General features: G+C 43.6%; 1 protein-coding gene across 1 annotated transcript in view; it reads left to right on the top strand.

The window, feature by feature from the left end:
* Positions 1 to 15,843, top strand: part of LOC129161115 (collagen alpha-2(XI) chain-like) — a 51,565-nt gene that overhangs the window by 1,051 nt on the left and 34,671 nt on the right. Inside the window, 5 exon segments of the mRNA XM_070547837.1 lie at positions 1,388 to 1,439; positions 2,072 to 2,233; positions 3,773 to 3,983; positions 4,149 to 4,311; positions 4,443 to 4,565. Of these exon segments, the coding sequence (XP_070403938.1) occupies positions 1,388 to 1,439; positions 2,072 to 2,233; positions 3,773 to 3,983; positions 4,149 to 4,311; positions 4,443 to 4,565 (711 nt within the window).

Here is a 15,843-nt window from a genome sequence, read left to right on the forward strand (position 1 = left end):
AATCCACATGTGTTTTGTGGATTTGGAGAAGGCTTATGACCGTGTCCCCAGGGGCACCCTGTGGGGGACGCTCCAGGAGTATGGGGTGGGTGGCTTTCTGTTAAGGGCCATTCAGTCCCTTTACCAGAGGAGCGTGAGTTTGGTCCGCATAGCCGGTAGTAAGTCGGACCTGTTCCCGGTGAGGGTTGGACTCCGCCAGGGCTGCCCTTTGTCACCGGTTCTGTTCATTACCTTTATGGACAGAATTTCTAGGCGCAGCCGTGGTGTGGAGTGTGTCGAGTTTGGTGGCAGGAGAATCTCGTCTCTGCTTTTTGCGGATGATGTGGTCCTCCTAGCTTCATCCAGCTCTGACCTTCAGCTCTTGCTGGGTAGGTTTGCGGCCGAGTGGGAAGCGGCTGGAATGAGGATCAGCACCCCCAAATCTGAGACCATGGTTCTCGAACGAAAAAGGGTGGCTTGCCAACTCTGGGTTGGGAGAGAGGTCCTACCTCAAGTGGAGGAGTTTAAGTATCTCGGGGTCTTGTTCACGAGTGAGGGTAGGAGGGATCAGGAGATCGACAGGCGTATTGGTTCGGCATCTGCAGTGATGCGGACGCTGAGCCGATCTGTCGTGGTGAAGAGGGAGCTGAGCCAGAAAGCCAGGCTCTCGATTTACCGGTCGATCTACGTCCCAATCCTCACCTATGGTCATGAGCTTTGGGTAATGACCGAAAGAACGAGATCGCGAATACAAGCGGCCAAAATGAGTTTCCTCCGTAGGGCGGCCGGGCTCAGCCTTAGAGATAGGGTGAGGAGCTCGGACATTCGGGAGGGACTCGGAGTAGAACCGCTGCTCCTCCGGATCGAAAGGAGTCAGTTGAGGTGGTTTGGGTATCTGGTCAGGATGCCTTCTGTACGCCTCCCTGGGGAGGTGTTTCGGGCATGTCCTGCCGGCAGGAGGCCCCCGGGTCGACCCAGGACACGTTGGAGAGGTTACATCTCCAATCTGGTCCGGGAACGCCTTGGGGTCCTGCCGGAGGAGCTGGTGGAGGTGGCCGGGGAGAGGACGGTCTGGAGCTCCCTAGTTGGGATGTTGCCCCCGCGACCCGGACCCGGACCCGGACCCGGATAAGCGGAGGAAGACGACGACGACCTAAGTCAAACTTTTGTAATGCATGCCAGTGTTTGGTTTTTAAACCTTTGTTGATTTTGCTTTAGTTATTAGTGATGTTCCTAGACAGCAGGGCAGAGTAGCCATGAAGAGATACTGATGAAACTATTCATGTTAGAATGAGCAATTATTTAAAAAACAGCGTTAATATGGGAATGTGTGTTCAAGTTAGTTCTGAGATGCATGATTTGTTTTATGTCAGCACTTGTGTGTAAATAAAATTTGTCTTTTTTAAAGAGTCAGTATTGTTTATTTGAAGTGTGTCAGGAGGCTGCAGCTCAGACTGGAGGTGGGTAAGCAAACTAGTTTAGTGTGTGACAGGATGATAGAATGGCTCACTGTCTAACTCTGTATTAGTGTTATATTAGAGCATCACTGGAGTTTGTGTGGATTTCAACATTTTAGATCCCATATTTATGTGATATGAATCAGTAACATGACTGTGATACCAAATAAATATTAATTTGACTCAGTACTTTATCACATCAACAGCCACTCGTCCCAGCTGCTAACAGACGAGATCGTCTTCATTCAGATGGAAGCTGAGCTTTGCTGTGCCCACCGTGCACTCGCTCATAAATGGTGGTTGGACTGTTGCCCATCTCCTCCAGCACAGAGCATCCTTTCTTATAGTTTACCTAAATGTTCAGTGAACACCTCCGATACTACATCCCGTAACACATTAGTACAGCTGAAACATTTAACATCAACTTTATTGAAAGCAGAGTCAGTAGAGCTGTAAAGTTGTTGGAAACAATAACTACATTATTCATCAAACTACTAAATAGCTTGCTTAATGGTATGTATGATATGAAATTGTAATTGTATGTCAAGTTTAAGCTACATAACATTTGATAAAGTGTTCATTGTTTGTTTATTTAGCAATAAAATTAATTTCTTCACTTGTTTCTCTTTTATCAGATCCAGTTGATGTGCTGCGGGCTCTGCAGGTTCCCTCTCTCCCCGAGGGTGTGAAGAAAGTCCCTGGCTTCTGCACATCCCGTCGCTCCAGCAGCCCTGATCATGCTTACCGCATCACCAAGAAGGCCCAGATCTCTGCCCCCACCAAGCAGCTCTTCTCAGGTAGTTCTCAGACTGATGCATAGTATTTAAGGTGACTGCTTCACAATAAAGATATTTATTTTTATATACTAAGTCATGTTTTAATATAGGTTTCATGATTTCACATAAAGAGATACTAAATTGATGTTTTTTTCTTCATATTTTCTAATGGTAAAAATTTTTTATGGAATTTTTATTTTTATAGTGGACAAAGTAGTGAATCTCATTAAATGTCATAGAAACAAATTTTTAGGCTTATATGAACGGATGACAAATAGAAAAACATAAATTACCTGGCTATTCCAGTTTAAATGTGAAATTTTGTTAAGTAAAAAGTTTTTGAGTCAAAATAAAAGTTATTTAATATTTATAAACATTAAGACGTGCAGTAATGCTTTACTTTTTTGTAAGAAGAATTATGAAAAACATCTTATCAAAACGCCTCATTCATTCAATCAATCATTCATTCGTTGGTTGAACTTCAGAGGAAGCGCACGTGACCTTCAGGACAACTTCAGGCTAGGGCTAAGCTAGCTTTTATGGGCACGGATACAAGCCAAGATATTTGTCATAATAGATAGTTGGCGGTTTTCTAACATTTATTTTGTTGTTTTACCGTGAATAACTGCGAAATAGTTAAGTAAATTTATACAGGAAATAGTAGCGAATACAAACATTTATGCTTTCTAGCTAGCTAACGAGCAGCTAATGTTAGCTATCTATCGCTAAACGACTTTCCGCCTTCTTTGTCCTGATTTCTCCCATTAATATATTCATGTAAGTTTTGATGATGATGATATATTTAGATGAAAGATACGATGAACGTTTGTTTTGTGAAGCAAAGGTTTGCTTATAAATTCGAGGCTAGAGTATTTTGAATACTCTTAATTTCCCTCTGGGATTAATAACGTATCTTTGATTTGATTGATTGATTGTTTTATAATGTGAAACGTAATTATTGCAGCTTGCTAACTAGCTTAGCTTTGAATTAATTTTGAAGCCTTTTAAATTTCAGAGAGAAAGTTTGTGCTTTGTTCTGATTTGTTAATTTGATAATTATGTGATTCTGCACTTGTGAATAGAAAATAAAAAGCCTCACTTATGTTAAGTAAAATCTTCTTAAGTACAAAATGATTTCCACCTCTTTTTATGTTTGTTATTTTTTTGTACAGCCTGTTATTATTAGCTCACATCTTGATTCTTTCTGATGCATTTTAGTGTGGGTGAATTTCTCTCATTGCTTTATTTTCAGCGGTGCCACCAAACACAGCTCCTAGTGTCTTGTCTACTTTTTTGTGAACTATCACTTCTCATTTAGATGTTACCTGTATCTTTGATCAGTTCTTTCTATTTTATTTCCCTTATTCAAGTATTCACTATAGTCACTTATTCACAGCACCAGAGAGCCACTATATTTTATACACAGGGTTTGGGTAATCTAAACACACTTTCTTCTAAAGGGCACATTTATATGATTTATTAAATCTTTTTATTGGGGCATTTCTACCTTTCCTTTCTGCTAATATTTATTAAGTTTGTTATCTTTCCTTCCACCTTTAGGGCGTTTCCCAGAGAACTTCTCCATCATGGCTCTGATAAAGGCCCAGGCTGGTCTCCAAGCTTTCCTCCTCTCTATCTACAGTGAGCAGGGCATTCAGCAACTGGGCATTGAAATGGGACGCTCGCCTGTTTTTCTGTACGAAGACCAGAATGGAAAGCCAGCTCCTGAGGACTACCCGCTTTTCAAAGGCATCAACCTGGCTGATGGCAAGTCAGTAACCAACAACACCAGTTTGTGACTGATTGAGATGAGTTATTTGTGGTTATGTGGGTGGTGGTGGTTAGGAATAGTATGATCTGCATGATGTAGGAGATGGTTGGTTTCTTTATTCTTTATTTGACATAAATGTTTGCTCACGGATTCTTCTGTCACTAGGTGGCATCGCATTGCCTTCTCTGTTTCCAAGAAAAACGTGACTCTGCTGTTGGACTGCAAGAAGAAGATGACCCGTCCTCTTCCCCGGGGCAACAATGCTGTGATTGACACCAATGGCATCACAGTGTTTGGAGCTCGTCTGCTTGATGAGGAGGTTTTCCAGGTCAGAATCTTGAGAAAGTAAACCTTATTGTTAGGTGACTGAAAGCACTTCCACTGGTTCTACAAAGATTAAACATTTCTGTTGAGTCTGAGATCATCAATAAATTATAATTGTTTTTGTTTGTTTTACAGGGAGACATCCAGCAGCTGTTAATTGCCTCCAACCCTCAGGCGGCCTATGACTTCTGTGAACACTACAGTCCTGACTGTGACTCCCCTCTTCCCAAGACCCAGGCTCAGGACCCAAACACATACGTGAGTAACACCACAGAACAAGTCCATGCAAATATAAGTTTCACCAAGGTAGAATAGCTCGAATAACCATTATTCTTCCCAAATTCGATCGACATTTATGTAGTTACAAAATGTCACACAGCCACATGGAAATCTAATTAGAACTAGCAAGACAAATGAGTAATTTGACCTAAAGTAAAAATCCTCAGACAGATATTGTACGCTGTACACTTTTAATTTTAGGCTCATTTATAGCTCCAGTAAAGCTGACCCAATAAGAGTCTGGGGACTTTATTTACAAGGGTCATGTTCTCCATAGACTTGAATGACAAAGTAATGTAAGGACAAAAATTAACTGCATCTAGATTGGATTTTTTTTAATAAACCTTTTTCCCTTGAAAATAAATGGCCGCTTTTGTAGCGTAACCCTGGGTCCACACCGGGGGCATCAGCGGCACAAAACTGCAGCAAGACGGTTTTTTTACTAGGTGCGTTAATCCACACTGCAAGCGATGCAGCATCTCTAACGTCCTCCTTGCTGGGCTTGTGAAGTCATCAAATCCCTCAAGACTTAATTCACCATTAAAGCAGGAAGAGGAAAATGGACATCACATCCATGAAGAAAAACACGCTAATGCACTTCTTGAAAGATCCTGGGACTAAATAAGCCGTGAGATCACACGTATAGATGTTATCTTATCTACATAGATAAGAAAGCACATCTCTGCAATAGACTTTTATTTTGAAAATTACTGGACGTATTACACTGATACCAAGTGTGAATTCCTGTCTAGCCCTGTGTTATTTGCTGAAATTGACGCATCCCAAAAAGCGGCCCACGGCTAAAATACAGGTGCTGGCCAGTAAATTATAATATCATCAAAAGGTTGAAAATATTTCAGTAATTCCATTCAAAACGTGAAACTTGTACATTATATTCATGCAATGCACACAGACCAATGTATTTCCAATGTTCATTACATTTAAATTTGATATTCATAAGTGACAACTAATGAAAACTCCAAATTTGGTATCTCAAAAAATTAGAATATTCTGAAAAGGCTGAATATAGAAGACACCTGCTGCCACTCTAATCAGCTGATTTACTCAAAACACCTGCAAGGGCCTTTAAAAGGTCCCTCAGTCTTGTTTTGAAGGCACCACAATCATGGGGAAGACTTCTGACTTAACAGCTGTCCAAAAGACAATCATTGACACCTTGCACAAGGAGGGCAAGACACAAAAGGTGATTGCTAAAGAAGCTGGCTGTTCGCAGAGCTCTGTGTCCAAGCACATTAACAGACAGGCGAAGGGACGGAAAAAATGTGGTAGAAAAAAGTGTACAAGCTCTAGGGATAACCGCACCCTGCAGAGAATTGTGACGACAAACCCATTCAAAAATGTGGGGGAGATCCACAAAGAGTGGACTGCAGCTGGAGTCAGCGCTTCAAGAACCACCACGAGGAGACTCATGAAAGACATGGGATTCAGGTGTCGCATTCCGTGTGTCAAGCCACTCTTGAACATGAAACAGCGCAAGAAGCGTCTCGCCTGGGCCAAGGACAAAAAGGACTGGACTGATGCTGAGTGGTCCAAAGTTATGTTTTCTGATGAAAGCAAGTTCTGCATTTCCTTTGGAAATCAAGGACCCAGAGTCTGGAGGAAGAGCGGAGAAGCACAGAATCCACGTTGCATGAGGTCCAGTGTAAAGTTTCCACCGTCAGTGATGGTGTGGGGTGCCAGGTCATCTGCCGGTGTTGGCCCACTCTGTTTCCTGAGGTCCAGGGTCAATGCAGCCGTCTACCAGGAAGTTTTAGAGCACTTCATGCTTCCTGCTGCTGACCAACTTTATGGGGATGCAGACTTCACCTTTCAACAGGACTTGGCACCTGCACACAGTGCCAAAACCACCAGCACCTGGTTCAAAGACCATGGTATCCCTGTCCTTGATTGTCCAGCAAACTCGCCTGACCTTAACCCCATAGAAAATCTATGGGGTATTGTGAAGCGGAGGATGCAATACGCTAGACCCAACAATGCAGAGGAGCTGAAGACGACTATCAGAGCAACCTGGGCTCTCATAACACCTGAGCAGTGCCACAGACTGATCGAGTCCATGCCACGCCGCATTACTGCAGTTATTGAGGCAAAAGGAGCCCCGACTAAGTATTGAGTGCTATACATGCACATTCTTTTCATGTTCATTCTTTTCAGTTGGCCAACATTAGAGAAACAAACATTTTTTCATTGGCCTTTAGAATATTCTAATTTTCTGAGATACCAGATTTGATGTTTTCATTGGTTGTCACCTATAAATATCAAAATTAAACGTAATAAACATCGGAAATACATTGGTCTGTGTGCATTGCATGAATATAATGTACAAGTTTCACGTTTTGAATGGAATTACTGAAATATTTTCAACCTTTTGATGATATTCTAATTTACTGGCCAGCACCTGTATAACCCTGTCATGTATTTAGCAGCACACCACCACCTGAAAAGTTGGGTGCCATTGCCAGTTTGGATCAAACCCATAGACTGTATGGATTATATTTGAATTTGCAACGTTCTGCTGCTGTTCAGCGCCGCTGATGCCCCCAGTGTGGCCCCAGGGAAGATCAGGGGAAAAAAAGAAGAGAAATATTTAGAATAAGTTAGAAGTCCAACAAAATACCAGAGGCCACCCAACAGCGTAGACCTATTCACTTTTTTGCCACTGGTGGTGTGGTCCAGTGGTTTTTACTCACGTTTCCCATTACAAAAAAAAAAAAAAAATTCTTTGTAATGTAGCCGTTTTCCTTTTACCCTTTTAAAGGAAAATTGTTTAGATTTTTTATTTATCATTAACTATATTTAGTAACAAAGCTTCAGCAGATGGACAGGGTGGTTAAAAGGTCCTCAGGCTCAGATTGGGTCATCTAATAACATCATCAAAGTCCTGCTCACCCTTTCTGTCTTCCTCGTGCATCCTCGTCTCATCAGCAGCAACAGGTTGTATCCATCCGATTTTCCCCTCACCATCACAATCTGTGTGTCCTGTGGTATTTAGAATAAACTTATGTTGCTCATCGTTTACTTCAAATAGATGCAGATCGAGCTAGATCCAAAGAGGCAGAACAGTACTCCTGCACACTGCCAACATGCAGTGGGAATTTATGTGCAATATTTCAGTGATTACACCATCTGAGATTGTAATCACTGAAATATTTCACATAAACAAGCTTGCTCCTGATATTTAGAAAAGCAGGATAGTCATGTTCCTTACAAAACTTTTCCCACTATAATGGACATTTTAATCACGATACACACTTTCAGTAGTGGACTAGCTGTCACTGTTTCCCGCTCTACTGCAATGGAACACAGAAAGGTAGGGGAAAAGGATGATACAATAAAACATGAACGTCTCCTTGTTTTATTCTGATAGATTGAAATGAAGAGAACCAGCTGAACACATAATTTATGGAAATTAAATTCAGATGATTATTCTGGTAAAGTTGTGACATAAAATTTGGCTAAAGTTTGATGTAGGAGGGGTCTTCTGAGACTGATTGTGCACATCACATGCATAATAGGCTTTGCAAGCTTTTCCCAGAGTCGACATTCCTCATCGTCATTATCACAGATTTATGTAAACAAATAAATTTCATCTGCATTCATTCATTCATTCAAAATACATGTTTCCAAGCTTGCATGCCTGGTCTGAATCAGTGGGTGTTTCTCAATGCCAAGGAACCTTGCCTTGATGTCTTGGCCCCGCCCCGGTTGCCTAGGAGATTGAAAGGTAGCGCGACTCAGGGTTGCGAATTACCACAGTCACCAATTCTTTGAACTGTGTGTACTGAAACTCTAATTTCCCTCTGGGATTAATAAAGTATCTTTGATTTGATTTGATCAACGGCCGCCAAGACGTGTTCCAATGTTCATGTTCTACCGAGGCGTGTGTTCTCCGTTTGTTAGCCGTTTAGCTAGCTGAGCAGGATACACGGGAGGTGTCTTGTAGCCTAGCCTTGGTCAAAAATTGCCCACAATACACTGCTGCATTTTCAAAAAGACGGCGGACCAGAAGCCGGCAGCTACTTCAGGGACAATTTTCAAATTTAAAAGTAAGTCCGCTAATTTAAAATGTTTTTTTTAGATCCAAAGAAGTTACCTATGGTTGGTTAGTTGCTTAGTAGTTGCAGCTTCGGTGGCTAGCGGGTAGTAACTCACTTATATTTTTAATTTAACAAATATATTCACAATTTAAAAAGTAAAATGCTCGTTATATATTTATATTGAAACTAATACGTATAAAATATAACGTAATCTCCCGTGTCACGTGACTTTACGTGACCACCGTTGAAGCTGCGGTCACGTGATGCAAGTCTTTTCTAGTCTTTCCCCTAGGAATTTTTCCAGCTGTGGTGGTGGTGGTGGGAGGGGTGAAATTATGACGATGTCTCACCTTTATGTTAATATTGTTTTATTTGATGCACTCCACTTTGAACTGCACCAATCCAGCAACTGCTGCATTTTAATAACTAGTATTAAAGGTGATTACACCAATATTTGCACAAGAATAATTTTTGTTTTAAACTCTGTGACACACTTTGCAGGGGGGATTTGGCATTTAATTTTTCTTGGTGTCGGGGAAAAACATCTCCTTCTGCCCCCCTTTATTTGACTTTCTGCCCCCTTTATTTTGGTCCAAGATCATTACTGGGCTGGCCCTCTTCAAAACCTTCTGCACCCATGCTTAGTGGACTTAATGAAGTATTTTTAAGCCAGTATAAAAATGACAAACACAAATGTACATGTTTGGCATTATTGACCAATACCTTTGATTTAATTTATTTGTTAAGAACATCAAGATACATAACAGTGAACATTATAATAAAGTACATTTTTCTAGTGCCGAGAGGAAACAACCCATAGAAGCACTGATTTGTTCTCATTTCAGAGAAAAATAGAACAGGTCAGATGCACCTAATAAATAAAATTACTAACAACTAACAAACTCAGGAATCTGTTTCTTTGCTTCATTGTTCTGGTGCTGAAAACATCACTAATGCGGATCAAAGGACATACACCGATGAATGCACCTCCTATTTATAATTTGGAAATTAGTGGGTGTGGTATACATCAATACATTATTTTAAATCTGAAATTGATATGGATTGATCAGAAGTTGTTTATTTATAAGCTATTGTTTATTTGAAAACTATTTACAGAGCAGCCTCAGAATTGAGATTAAACATTTTTATCACAATAGTAAAGGAACTATTACAGAACAAGTTTTTCAATTAAATAAGAACATTAATATTTAAGTGCATGAATTAATACATCTGAACTCATGCAGTAGGAACTAGGAAATATGAAATACTAGAACCAGACACAACTTTTTAATTTTGTTTTTATTTTAATTTGTCTTCGTCTTCGTCTTCCTCCGCTTATCCGGGTCCGGGTCGCGGGGGCAGCATCCCAATTAGGGAGCTCCAGGCCGTCCTCTCCCCGGCCTTGTCCACCAGCTCCTCCGGCAGGACCCCAAGGCGTTCCCGGACCAGATTGGAGATGTAACCTCTCCAACGTGTCCTGGGTCGACCCGGGGGCCTTCTGCCGGCAGGACATGCCCGAAACACCTCCCCGGGGAGGCGTCCAGGAGGCATCCTGACCAGATGCCCAAACCACCTCAACTGGCTCCTTTCGATCCGGAGGAGCAGCGGTTCTACTCCGAGTCCCTCCCGAATGTCCGAGCTCCTCACCCTATCTCTAAGGCTGAGCCCGGCCACCCTACGGAGGAAACTCATTTCGGCCGCTTGTATCCGCGATCTCGTTCTTTCGGTCATTACCCAAAGCTCATGACCATAGGTGAGGATTGGGACGTAGATCGACCGGTAAATTGAGAGCCTGGCTTTCTGGCTCAGCTCCCTCTTCCCCACGACAGATCGGCTCAGCGTCCGCATCACTGCAGACGCCGAACCAATCCGCCTGTCGATCTCCCGATCCCTCCTACCCTCACTCGTGAACAAGACCCCGAGATACGTAAACTCCTCCACTTGAGGTAGGACCTCTCCCCCGACCCGGAGGTGGCAAGCCACCCTTTTCCGGTCGAGAACCATGGTCTCAGATTTGGAGGTGCTGATCCTCATCCCAGCCGCTTCACATTCGGCCGTGAACCTACCCAGCAAGAGCTGAAGGTCAGAGCTGGATGAAGCTAGGAGGACCACATCATCTGCAAAAAGCAGAGACGAGATTCTCCTGCCACCAAACTCGACACACTCCACACCACGGCTGCGTCTAGAAATTCTGTCCATAAAAGTGATGAACAGAACCGGTGACAAAGGGCAGCCCTGGCGGAGTCCAACCCTCACTGGGAACAGGTCCGACTTACTACCGGCTATGCGGACCAAACTCACGCTCCTCTGGTAAAGGGACTGAATGGCCCTTAACAGAAAGCCACCCACCCCATACTCCTGGAGCGTCCCCCACAGGGTGCCCCTGGGGACACGGTCATAAGCCTTCTCCAAATCCACAAAGCACATGTGGATTGGTTGGGCAAACTCCCATGCCCCCTCCATCACCCTTGCAAGGGTATAGAGCTGGTCCACAGTTCCACGGCCAGGACGAAAACCACATTGCTCCTCCTCTATCTGAGATTCAACTATCGATCGGACCCTCCTCTCCAGTACCTTGGCGTAGACCTTTCCAGGGAGGCTGAGGAGTGTGATCCCCCTATAGTTGGAACACACCCTCAGGTCACCCTTCTTAAAGATGGGGACCACCACCCCGGTCTGCCACTCCCTAGGAACTGCCCCCGATGACCACGCAATGCTGTAGAGACGTGTCAACCATGACAGCCCTACAACATCCATAGCCTTGAGATACCCAGGACGAACCTCATCCGCCCCCGGGGCTCCGCCGCTGTGTAGTTGTTTGACTACCTCAGCAACCTCTGCCCCCGAGATCGGACAGTCCATCCCCAGGCCTCCCAGCTCTGGTTCCTCCTCGGAATGCGCATTGGTGGGATTGAGGAGCTCCTCAAAGTATTCCTTCCACCGTCCGACTATAGCCTCAGTTGACGTCAGCAGCTCCCCATCCCCACTGTAAACAGTGTGAGCGAGTTGCTGCCTTCCTCTCCTGAGGCGCCGGACAGTTTGCCAGAACCTCTTTGGAGCCGATCGATAGTCTTTCTCCATGGCCTCACCAAACTCCTCCCACGCCCGAGATTTTGCCTCGGCAACTGCCACTGCTGCACCCCGCTTGGCTATCCGGTACCTGCCTGCTGCCTCCGGAGACCCACAGACCAGCTACGCCCTGTAGGCCTTCTTCTTCAGCCTGACGGCTCCCCGAACCTCTGGTGTCCACCAGCGGGTACGGGGGTTGCCACCACGACTGGCACCGGCCACCTTACGACCACAGCTAGCAACAGCCGCCTCGACAATCGCAGAGTGGAACAAGGCCCACTCGGACTCAATGTCCCCCACTGCTCTCGGGACGTGGTCAAAGCTCTGCCGGAGGTGGGAGTTGAAGACCGTCTTGACAGGTTCTTCTGCCAGGCGTTCCCAGCAGACCCTCACTATGCGTTTGGGTCTGCCAGGTCTACGCGGCATGTTCCCTTGCCATCTGATCCAACTCACCACCAGGTGGTGATCAGTTGACAGCTCCGCCCCTCTCTTCACTCGGGTGTCCAAAACATACGGCCGCAGGTCAGATGATACGACTACAAAATCTATCATCGACCTGTGACCTAGGCTGCCCTGGTACCAAGTGTACCGGTGGGCATCCTTATGTTCGAACATGGTGTTCGTTATGGCCAAACTGCGGCTTGCACAGAAGTCCAATAACAAAACACCGCTCGAGTTCAGATTAGGTGGGCCGTTCCTCCCAATCACACCCCTCCAGGTCAAGCTGTCATTGCCCACGTGAGCATTGAAGTCCCCCAGCAGGACAATGGAGTCCCCTGATGGAGCACTATCTAGCACTCGTCCCAGGGACTCCAAAAAGGGTGGGTACTCTGAACTGATATTTGGCCCATAAGCACAAACAACAGTCAGGACCCATTCCCCGACCCGAAGGCGCAAGGAAGCTACCCTCTTGTCCCCCGGGGTAAACCCCAACACACAGGCAGAGAGTCTCGGGGCTAACAAAAAGCCAACCCCAGCCCTCCGCCTCTCACCCGGAGCAACTCCAGCAAAGTAGAGTGTCCAACCCCTCTCCAGGTCTCGGGTTCCAGAGCCAATGCAATGTGTCGAGGTGAGTCCGACTATATCTAGCCGGTACCGCTCAACCTCTGCCACAAGCTCCGGCTCCTTCCCCGCCAGCGAGGTGACGTTCCATGTCCCAAAATTTTTATTTTATTAAAATTAAAATTTTATTTTAATTTGATTAAACAGAATTTTTTCCTAACGTTGTTGGCATTTTTCCCACACACAGTTAAACAAAACAATGTTTATTAAGGTGTGTGTGTGTGTGTGTGTGTGTGTGTGTGTGTGTGTGTGTGTGTGTGTGTGTGTGTTTGTGTGTGGTGGGAGGGGTGAAATTATGACACGTCTCACCTTTATGTTAATATTGTTTTATTTGATGCACTCCACTTTGAACTGCACCAATCCAGCAACTGCTGCATTTTAATAACTAGTATTAAAGGTGAATACACCAATATTTGCACAAGAATAATTTTTGTTTTAAACTCTGTGACACACTTTGCAGGGGGGATTTGGCATTTAATTTTTCTTGGCGTTGGGAAAAACATCTCCTTCTGCCCCCTTTATTTTGGTCCAAGATCATTACTGGGCTGGCCCTCTTAAAAACCTTCTACACCCATGCTTAGTAGACTTAATGAAGTATTTTTAAGCCAGTATAAAAATGACTGAAACACAAATTTACATATTTGGCATTATTGACCAATATTTTTGATTTAATTTATTTGTTAAGAACATCAACATGCTTTACAGTGAACATTGTAATAAAGTACATTTTTCTAGTGCAGAGAGGAGACCCATAGAAGCACTGATTTGATCTCATTTCAGAGAAAAACAGAACAGGTCAGATGCACCTAATAAATAAAATTACTAACAAACTCAGGAATCTGTTTCTTTGCTTCACTGTTCTGGTGCTGAAAACATCACTAATGCGGATCAAAGGACATCGATGAATGCACCTCCTATTTATAATTTGGAAATTAGTGGGTGTGGTTTACATCAATACATTATTTTAAATCTGAAATTGATATGGATTGATCAGAAGTTGTTTATTTATAAGCTATTGTTTATTTGAAAACTATTTACAGAGTTTACAGAGCAGCCTCAGAATTGAGATTAAACATTTTTATCACAATAGTAAAGGAACTATTACAGAACAAGTTTTTCAATTAAATAAGAACATTAATATTTAAGTGCATGAATTAATACATCTGAACTCATGCAGTAGGAACTAGGAAATATGAAATACTAGAACCAGGCACAACTTTTTAATTTTGTTTTTATTTTAATTTGATTAAACAGAATTTTTTCCTAACGTTGTTGGCATTTTTCCCACACACAGTTAAACAAAACAATGTTTATTAAGGTGTGTGTGTGTGTGTGTGTGTGTGTGTGTGTGTGTGTGTGTGTGTGTGTGTGTGTGTGTAAGAGAGATAGAGAGAGAGAGAGAGAGAGAGAGTAAAAATTTAAAAAACCCGACCGGAGCGGAGGCAGTGACTGACGCGACGCAATCCGTTTTTAGCTCTGTCTTGTCAAATGCACCACGTACGTTACAAAAAAAAGGTAGCTTTAAATATTCAACCGAAAAAGAGGCGAGCTGAAGAAAACCTAGGGAGTTCTGAAGAAACGTGTGCAACAGTGAAGCAAGCGCAGAGAGATCCGTTGTCTGTGTGCGTGCGTGGCGGGCGCTCGATGTGACTGGCCAAACACAGAGCGTGAAGACCGTCAGTTACCCAATCAGGATTTTCCTTCAGCACGGTTACAGATTTTTACGAGTTTTACTTGTTTAATGCTCGTATTCGTCAAAAATGCTTTATTCAATTCAATTCAATTCAATTTTATTTATATAGCGCCAAATCACGACAAGAGTCGTCTCAAGGCACTTCACATAATAAACATTCCAATCCAGGTCAGTTCATTAAGCCAATCAGAAAAAATGTTTCCTATATAAGGAACCCAGCAAATTGCATCAAGTCACTGACTAGTGTCAGTGACTTCACAGCAATCCTCATACTAAGCAAGCATATAGCGACAGTGGAGAGGAAAACTCCCTTTTAACAGGAAGAAATCTCCAGAGAATCCTGGCTCAGTATAAGCAGCCATCCACCACGACTCACTGGGGATCGAGAAGACAGAGCGCGCGCGCGCGCACACACACACACACACACACACACACACACACACCAAACAATGTGTCTGTGGTTACATTGTGATTTCTTAGTAAATATTCTACTTGGTGAGAGATAAACTTTATTGTATTTATCCTAGTGAATCTATAATTAAGCGGGTAAACTAGTAGTAGCACATCCAACGTCAAGGAAAGCATAAAGTTATTATCAGGAGAGGGAGAATGTTTAAGTGGTTAGCAGCAGTGTGCTAGACGATGGCCTCCTCCATGAGGCCACCACAGCTCAGTAGAACATCACTGTAGCTTCTTCTGGGGAGAAAAACACTTAGAGCATACCGTATCCGGCTCATCCCTAGCTGTAACCACCCTGCCCTGCCTCCTCCTCCTTGCTGCCTGCCGGCTGTGATCACAAGCAAAAACAGAGTAGTTGCCGCTGCTTCTTCGGGAAACAGCGCAAAAAAAGATAAAATCAATAAAACTTGGGATCTTGTAGGCGTGGCGCTGGGATTTCAGCCATGGCAGGCTGCCACGGCTACGCCTATGTAAGGGAAACACTGTGTTCCATTTAACCGTTCTCTTTGACCAAGGAAGGACGGCGTTCTCGTAAGTAAGGCGCCTGCCCTCGCAAGACATCGCCTCGCAAGGCCAGGCGCCTTGACATTGAGAAACACCCAGTATAAACGTTTGGTTGCTAGAGGACTCTTACTCTGTCATGTTGAATCTGTTGAGATGACTGCTTCTTGAATGAATATAAGTTAGTGTGGTTATATTCATTGGCTTTGTTTGTTTATGATTTTGTCTTTCATCAGGGTTGATTTTCTGCTGACATCTTTTTGTCAACACCTACAGGTGCTGGCCAGTAAATTAGAATATCATCAAAAGGTTGAAAATATTTCAGTAATTCCATTCAAAACGTGAAACTTGTACATTATATTCATGCAATGCACACAGACCAATGTATTTCCGATGTTCATTACATTTAAATTTGATA

This window comes from Nothobranchius furzeri, unplaced genomic scaffold (genome assembly GCF_043380555.1).
Source record: "Nothobranchius furzeri strain GRZ-AD unplaced genomic scaffold, NfurGRZ-RIMD1 Scf054, whole genome shotgun sequence".
In the NCBI taxonomy this organism is placed as follows: domain Eukaryota; kingdom Metazoa; phylum Chordata; class Actinopteri; order Cyprinodontiformes; family Nothobranchiidae; genus Nothobranchius; species Nothobranchius furzeri.